At 38.8% G+C, this 8,425-nt stretch overlaps 1 protein-coding gene across 1 annotated transcript in view; it reads left to right on the forward strand.

The window, feature by feature from the left end:
- Nucleotides 1-8,425, forward strand: part of LOC102753075 (cytochrome b5 reductase 4) — a 75,356-nt gene that overhangs the window by 5,116 nt on the left and 61,815 nt on the right. Inside the window, exon 3 of the mRNA XM_015570288.1 lies at nt 961-1,114. Within this exon, the coding sequence (XP_015425774.1) occupies nt 961-1,114 (154 nt within the window). The remainder of the gene's footprint in view (nt 1-960; nt 1,115-8,425) is intronic.

Raw genomic sequence — 8,425 nt, forward strand, 5'->3', positions numbered from 1 at the left:
GGGGAGTGGTTAGGGAGTGATCAGGCTGGCAGGAAGAAGTGGTTAGGGGCAATGGCAGACAGGTGAGCGGTTGGGAGCCAGCAGTCCTGGATTGTGAGAGGGATGTCCGATTGCCATTTAGGCCCAATCCCACTGGTATTGGGCTTAAACAGGCAGTCAGACATCCCTTGAGGGGTCCCAGATTGGAGAGGGTGCAGGCTGGGCTGAGGGACACCCCTCCCATGCATGAATTTCATGCACCGGGCCTCATGCACTGGGCAACGGTAGGCAAACTTTTCTGCAAAGGGCCAGATAATAAATACGTTAGACTTTGAGGGCCACATAAGGACACCCATGTGAAAATTATCCTTAGCTCAAGGGCTTTATAGAAACAAGCATGGGCCAATTTGCCAGTCCTTCACTATAGTGTTACAGTGTTACTATATTCCATTATTTGATAACCTTTTTTTTTCATTGGATTCTTAGAAAATTAATTGCTGCCTAGTAATTTCCAGTATTCTCTGTAGAGCGACAATCCAAAAACCCACAATTTTAGCCAGTTTATATTTTCTTCTATCAAATCTCTCTTGATTTTTAAGGCAAAGAAATTTTGGTCCAAATTGGTAAGTGACTATAACGTATTAGTGACAGAGCCAGGACCAAAAGCTGTTTTCTGACTCTACGATTAATACTGTTCATGTTACCATTATGATGAAAATTTGTGTGACAGAATTTCTAAGCCCTGCCTCATAGCCCAGGAATTTTATAAAATGTTCTGTCTATAATTCTAGTTGTAAGAAAATGATTTTGACAATCTCCTAAAGCTATAAAGAATATTTATAAAATTGTTAGATTTGCATTTTCTTATTCTTTTTAATGGGAATAAGAGTAATGAAGTAGCCTGAAGACAAGCAGCAGGAGAGAAGAAAAAGCAACTAACTTGAAGAAGCCACATATAATTCTTCCCCTTTCCTTTTTTAGGTACCTCTAAAACAGGGCAGAAGTCTTATGGATTGGATTAGACTGACCAAAAGTGGAAAGGACTTAACAGGATTAAAAGGCAGGTTAATTGAAGTAACTGAAGAAGAACTTAAAAAACACAACAAAAAAGATGATTGTTGGATATGCATAAGAGGTAGGTGGTATTTATGAAGTACTGCAAAAAAACGTTGGGTGGACCTTCCTGTTGTAATGCTTCCTGTTATTTGATTCACAAGTAGATAATAAAATATGCCTTATGCTGGGCAATAAGTTACATAATTCCAAATTTGGGCAGTATTTCTTCCTTCTATACCTGTTTACATAGTATCCACACTACATTCTCTTTTAAAGAAAAGAAGTGTTTGCCAGGCAATTTAATACCAAAGTAGTAAAATTACTCTGTAACACCTAGTTTATAAAGAATAATGTTCCACCTTCATGCTTTATAACAGAATTCTGTCAGAAAAGCGTCTCTGAGAATCTAAAGTATATCAGAAAGCCCATATTAAAGCCCAACCTTTAGTTCTCACTTGTAGCTGTCTTTATTATTTAATGTATGTTTCTTAGCAATATTAGTTACCTGATTTTTCTAGCCTATAGCAAATTAGAGGCTTCAAATTAGAAATGAGTGGATTAAAGAAGGTGAGCAGGAATATAAGAGGGTGGCTGGTAAAAGCAGATTTTATGGTATCTAACAACCTGACACGTAGATGGGAGCAAAATAATAAAAGGGCACTGAACAGTACAATAGGCCTCCATAGCAATGTCCTTGAGTCACTCAGATGTGGTTAAATATGTCTGCTATTCTCTATTGGAAGTGTGTCATTTATTGCTATTACCACAATTTGCAAATTTTTTTGTTGTATAATTTAGGTGTATTTTTGTTGTATAGTTTAGGTCAATTATACTAATTACACTAACCTATATGAAGGCAGGGACCATGTCAGTTTTACTGCTTTGTCCTTGGTGCCTGGAACATAGAAGTCATCAATATGTTTGTTGATTGAATGTAACTGATCATTCTTAAGAAGTCTGGTTTCTTAAAGAGGTGTATGGTTGTCACAGAAGATTGGTGCTATGACAACTGGAAAGATACCAGTGGACACCAATTAGTTTGCTAGGAATGCCCAATCAAAATACCATAGATGGCAATTTTGTTTGGGGATCGAAAACAACAGAAATTTATTGTCTCAGTCTGGAGGCTAAAAGTCCGAGATCAAGGTGCTAGCAGGGTTGGTTTCCTTTGAGGAAGAAGAGTCTGTTCTGTTACCTAGTTTCTGGTGGTCTGCTGCCAACTTTGGAGTTTCTTGGCTTATAGAAGCATCACCCTGATCTCTACCTTCATCTTTACATAGCATTCTCTTGTGTACTGTGTCCAGATTTAAAAATATTTTTTTTCTCATTAATCCTTGCCAGAGGATATTTTTTCCATTTTTTTTTTTTTTTTTTAGAGAGAGAGTGGGAATGATGGGAATGAGGGAGAGAAGATGGAGGGAGAAAAGGAGGGGGGGAGAGAGAGAGAAAGAAACATCGATGTCAGAGGGATACACATCGATGAGTTGCCTCCTGCATGCGCCCAGACTGGGGCTAGGGATCCAATCTGCAACCCAGGTACGTGCCCTTGACCAGGAATCGAACCAGGGACCCTTTGGTCCGCTGGCTGATGTTCTAACCACTGAGCAAAAACTATCCAGGGCCAGATTTTCTGTTTTTATGGGAACACCAGCCTTCCTTATTTCATTAGGGGTTTACCCTACTCCAGTATGACCTTATCTAGTTACATCTGCAATTACACTATATCAGCCGTGGGCAAACTATGGCCTGTGGGCCGGATCCGGCCCGTTTGAAATGAATAAAACTATTGAAAAAAAAGACCGTACCCTTTTATGTAATGATGTTTACTTTGAATTTATATTAGTTCACACAAACACTCCATCCATGCTTTTGTTCCTGCCCTCTGGTCCAGTTTAAGAACCCATTGTGGCCCTCGAGTCAAAAAGTTTGCCCACCCCTGCTATCCAAACAAGTTCACGTTGTGAAGTATTCATGGTTAGGACTTCAACATATGTATTTTGGGGTTGCACAAGTCAACCCATAACAGAAATAATTAGAAGGTGAAATATTTTCAGTGGCAAAGAGGAAGGAATTTTGCAGCAGGTGATGACATAACTCATTCCAAGGCAGAAGAACAGCTGCTCTACTCCCCGAGGTTTCTCAGGGAGATGCAATGTATAGTACCAACAACTTGGAATGAGGATTCTGCCATGCAGACATTCCTTTTGTCATTTTATAGGGCTTTTAATACCCTCCTTGCCCTTCCACTATGCTGCCTACCTATTTATCAGATGCGAGTAACTATACAAAAGGACCTCCCAACCCTGCCTGTGTGTTTTCTGCTAGACTGGGTGAAGTGTGTATGTGGAAGGGGAGGATGGGGGATTCCGTTTCCCAGGAACATCTCAGCTGGCTCAGGCTGTAGGCATGTCTGAGCTGTTTCTTCAGTAGGAAGCCACTTCTCCAGAAAACTCACTTTTGTGAACCCCTCATATCCTAGTTATATCAGATAAAGGAGGCACTGTTGTAACATAGTCATACTTTATTGTTCATTTGATGGAGTTAAAGGATTGGTTTGCTATGTTCGAAAAGTAACATGTACTTTTACAGTTACTACTCCCAGTTACATATCTCTTTACTGGTCTGAGTGCATGGCTCCTCTTCTGGTAAAGGTGTTGATTTCAGGATATATTTTTACAAGTTTTTGTTGGAGAATTTGTTCTGCTCTGTTAATAATAAAGCCTTTCCCCTGCCCCTCCTTTCGGAAGAATTTGGTTTTGTATTTTATCCAGAAACACTTATTCAATATAGGTCCTGCCCTTAGAGTTTCAATTCCAGTAGGAGAGGATACATGACTATTAGACAAGTCTGAGTGAAGTGCCATAAGAGGGCTGTAAAGAAAGTGGTATCAGATTGAAGAGAGGGAGGCAAGTGGTTTAGGAAAACAAGAGATGCTTCGTGGTAGAGATGAACTTTGAAGTGATGGACAGGATTTCAACAGGAAACCAGGAGCAGGTACATCCAAATAGAGGGAAAGGTCTAAACAAAGGTACAGACCCAGAAAAGTCTGAGATATGTGCTGGGGCTTAGGTTAACTGGTGGGGAATTATAAGAAAGAGGACTACAAAGTTGTGTTAGGTCAGGTTGTGGCGGACCTTGAAAAAAATGTGTTCTTAATTTAGACAGCGTTGTAAGTTATGGGAGGTTTTTGAATGTGGGGACAGTGTGATCAGCGTGTGCCTTGGAAAGATCAGTTTAGCTCCGTACGGAAGTTCAGGTGGCAGTAGGTGAACCAGGCTGTTGACAAAGACTGGAGAGTTACAGGATGAACATGAGACAGATTACTGTAATTTCTTATGGAAGGTTTTTGAATGTGGGGACAGTGTGATCAGCGTGTGCCTTGGAAAGATCAGTTTAGCTCCGTACGGAAGTTCAGGTGGCAGTAGGTGAACCAGGCTGTTGACAAAGACTGGAGAGTTACAGGATGAACATGAGACAGATTACTGTAATTTCTAACAGGATCCTAAATGAAAGTAAAAGAAAGCACATGACTAAACGTAACTATCTTTTTCTTCTTAGCTGTTCTAATTTAAAATATTAATGATACCTTGAAGGGGGGGATGTATGCCAACTTTAGCTTTACAGGTCAAAAATGTTTGGACCCAAGTTTTAATCAAAGCTGTAGAACAGAAAAGCAAAGTATTATAGTATCTTTTTTTTTAATTTTTAAATTCTTTATTTACTTTAATAACTGCCCCATTTTTAAATCAGGTCAAAATTCAGCTGACTGGGTTGTGGGAGGCACAGTTAGTCTCTTCAAGAAATAATTTTTATAGATATTTTGGGGACTTTTCTTTTTGGGGAGATATAGGAGTATTTCTGCCAAGTCGGGTCATGTTCATAAAAATGCTGGTGTGAGAGGAGTGCTTGGCTGGCAGCAGCCTTAACTGTATAAACTGTGGGCGTTCTCTGAGGCAGGTAACACGGAGTTTCTAATTCGTTCACTCAGTTCTTACCATTTTCTGTAAAGTTTGTAATTTCTTTAATGCAGTGGGAGTTAGAACATTAAGGGGGTGGGTAGGGGAAAGATTGCTTTTTTAAAAACTTCGTTGAATTTCCTACTCATTCATGCTTTTGTGGTTTTCTCCTTTATTGCTATTTCTCCCTCATAAGAACTAAAAGTGATTTACAAACATATAAAGCTTTGAGCAAACATCTAAATTGCTCATATGTAAGAGTTCTATAGAACCTAGATCAGACTTTGTTTTTTCTGTAATATATTTTACTATAGTATGTAGTCACTGTGGGTAATGATGTGTTAAGTTGTGAAATCATCATTGGCAGCATGGTGCAATCTTTGATCTTAATGAGGATGAGAGGAAGTGTGGCCTGACCAGCAATCCATTTGAATAAATGGTATTTAGAAATAGTTGATTACAGTCGATAGACTGGTGGCCCTATTTTAAAAATCTAGTGGATCAATTCTCCAAATAGGATTTTATTTATAGCTTAGAAATGAACATGCTTTGATTTCTTTTAATGATTGTCATAAACTAGTAAATTAGAGATCTGCTTGTGACCCCTGACAAAGTGACTTTTAATGGGTCTTTTTTTTTCATAGTTTAAAAATCATGGGAAATTGATTCTAAGAAGTAGTGTGTAGCTCTATTATACTTTATCAGAGCTTCCTATTTTTACAGTACAATCCCCTTTATTCATCCATTTCTAATCTAAGCCATATATTTTTCAGGTTGCCTATTGTATTCCATTAATGCAGATAATCTAGTCTTTGTTGATTTGTTAGTTCTGTCTGACTGTTATCCAAGTCTTTTTGTTTTCTTTTACTCTGTCTTGATCTGTTTAACTGTCATTGAGTCTCTTACTTTTTTTTCCTCTTCCTCTCTCTGTACCTCTCTTCCATTCACTAAAAATTTAATAAACTGAAAATACTGTGGTCTTGGGGCCTTATGTAACACTGAGATGTTTGTTCAACTTCAGCCTGCATTTTGAAATTTTCGTCGTAGGGGCGTTTTGGATTATAAATTCAGTTTTAGAAAAAGATATGCAGTTATTCAAACTTTCTCTTGTTCTTGTGTCAGTTTTTTTATATTTTAGTGAATTTGTTAATTTCATCTGCTGTTGATTATAGTGGCATAAAGTTGATTACAATATTCTCTTATTATCTCTTTATTGTATGTAGATTCTATTAAGATATGCCCTCTTTTATTCCTGATATTGCTAATTTTTAGTTTCCCTCTTTTTTCCCCTCACTCTTACTAGAAGTTCACCAATTTTATTAACTTTTGGTTTTGATTTTTTCTGTTGCTTGTCCATTTTCTGTTTCACTGATTTCTAGTCTTATCATTATTAGGGAGATGGTTATTTTTTCCCCTGCAGCACTGGCATCATTATCTTTATGAAGATAACTTGGAATAACTCTCATTATATTTCTGGTGAATGTCTGAATTACTTGGTAGTGGCAAATTTAGTGTTGTCATTTTTAACCTCATTTATGTTTTTGCTTTTGCCATTAACTCTTCGCCAAAGATTTTTTTTCTCATTTGAACTTAGTACCCAGTCATACAATTTTCATTTTTTTAAAATTAAAATCACATATATAGCTCAATATCTCTATAAGGGGTGTCAGATCTGTGCTGTGCACTATTTTATTTTCATAACAAACCTGTGAGGTAGATATTGTACTTCACAGATGAGGGTACTGAAGCTTGGAGAATCCTTATTTTCCAAATGAGGAGACTGAAGCTGAGAGAGTATAACAGTGGGAACTCATAGATATAACTTGTAGAAACTCCAGTATAACCTGGTTTAACTAGAAAACAAAGATTGACTACAAAGTTGCAGGTAGAGCTAACTTGAGGTGAAGGTTGGTGCAGGGGTTCAGATAGTGTCCCAGGACCTGTTTTCACACCATCTTGTAGTTTCCTTTCTGGGATTGCTCCATTTTAGGACTCACTCTTTATAGCAGAAAGATGGATGCAGCAACTCTCCCTCTAGTTATTGTCAGGTTCTATTCAGTTTTTCTAATAGGTAAAATAAAAGTCTTGGAATTGGCTCCGATTGACATAGTTTTGATCATGTTTATATCGCTGTAACAATAATTCTGTTTAGGAGCAAATATGTACTTAATCACTTAAACCTAGGCCACAAATTTCATCCTATAGCCTAGTTGGGACCACACTGGAGCACACATGGCTCCTTGAAAAAACTGTGACCTTGTTGCTGGAAGGGGAGTGGATGCTGGTGGAGAAAATATTAATGAGAGTAAAGTAACTTGTTGAAGACATAGTAATGAGAATGGAACCTCCATTTTAACCTCTGCAGCCTGATTCTGAGCTGTTATGGTTAAACTATACCATATTCAACTTCTAGATTTTCTCCTGGTTTAGCATTTACTTTGAGTGCCATATGTAAATTCATTCATTAAGAAATTAGCATGAGGTGCATATTACTTGTCCTTCTTAGGTGCTAATTAACATTGCTAATTAGCACTCATAGAGGATATCCTTCTGAGATAGTTTTTAATTTTAGTAATTTAGTGAAACATAGCTTTTTTTGTGACTTTGTGTATAATTGTCATTCATAAAAAATAGAAAAGATAGATTTTAACTTTTTCTCTTAGTTCATTTATTTAATCAATATTTATGAGAGTCTATTATGTGTCATGTACTGTACCAGGTTCTGGGGTGGGTAACATGGAAATTTAAAATAGAGGTGGCCCCTGATCTTATGTAATTTCCAATCTGAAGGGGAACATACAGTATTAATCAAGTCTGCTGGGTATTGTGAAGGAGAGTATGCTGTGCTGAGTGAAGACTGCTGAAGACTGAGCCTAGATACTCTATATAATAAAAGCCTAATATGCTGTGTCTGTTCATCCGGTCATCTGTTCAGCCAATCAAAGAGTAATATGCTGATGATATGCTAAGGCCACTCAACCGCTCGCTATGGTGTGCACTGACCACCAGGGGGCAGATAGTTGACTGGTAGACCAGTCGTTATGATGTGCACTTACCACCAGGGGGGCAGATGCTCTGACTGGTAGGTTAGCTTGCTACTGGGTTCTGGCCTATCAGGACTGAGTGAGACAGGCCAGACATGCCCTGGAGCCCTCTCGCAGTTTCTCCCCAGCTGGCCAACCTCCCGTGTCCCTCCCTGGCCCCAGTTGTGCACCAGTGGAGTCCCTTGGCTTGGCCTGTGCCCTCTCACAATCCGAGGCCCCTCGGGGGATGTTAGCCAATTTCGGCCTAATCCTGCAGGCATAAAAGGCTAATATGCAAATTGACCGAACGGCAGAATGACTGGTCACTATGATTCGCACTGACCACCAAGGGGCAGACACTCAATGCAGGAGCTGGCCCCAGCCTGCAGAGGGAGACGACCAGCAGCAGTG

Source organism: Myotis davidii, unplaced genomic scaffold (genome assembly GCF_000327345.1).
Source record: "Myotis davidii unplaced genomic scaffold, ASM32734v1 scaffold185, whole genome shotgun sequence".
NCBI classification, from domain to species: Eukaryota; Metazoa; Chordata; class Mammalia; order Chiroptera; family Vespertilionidae; genus Myotis; species Myotis davidii.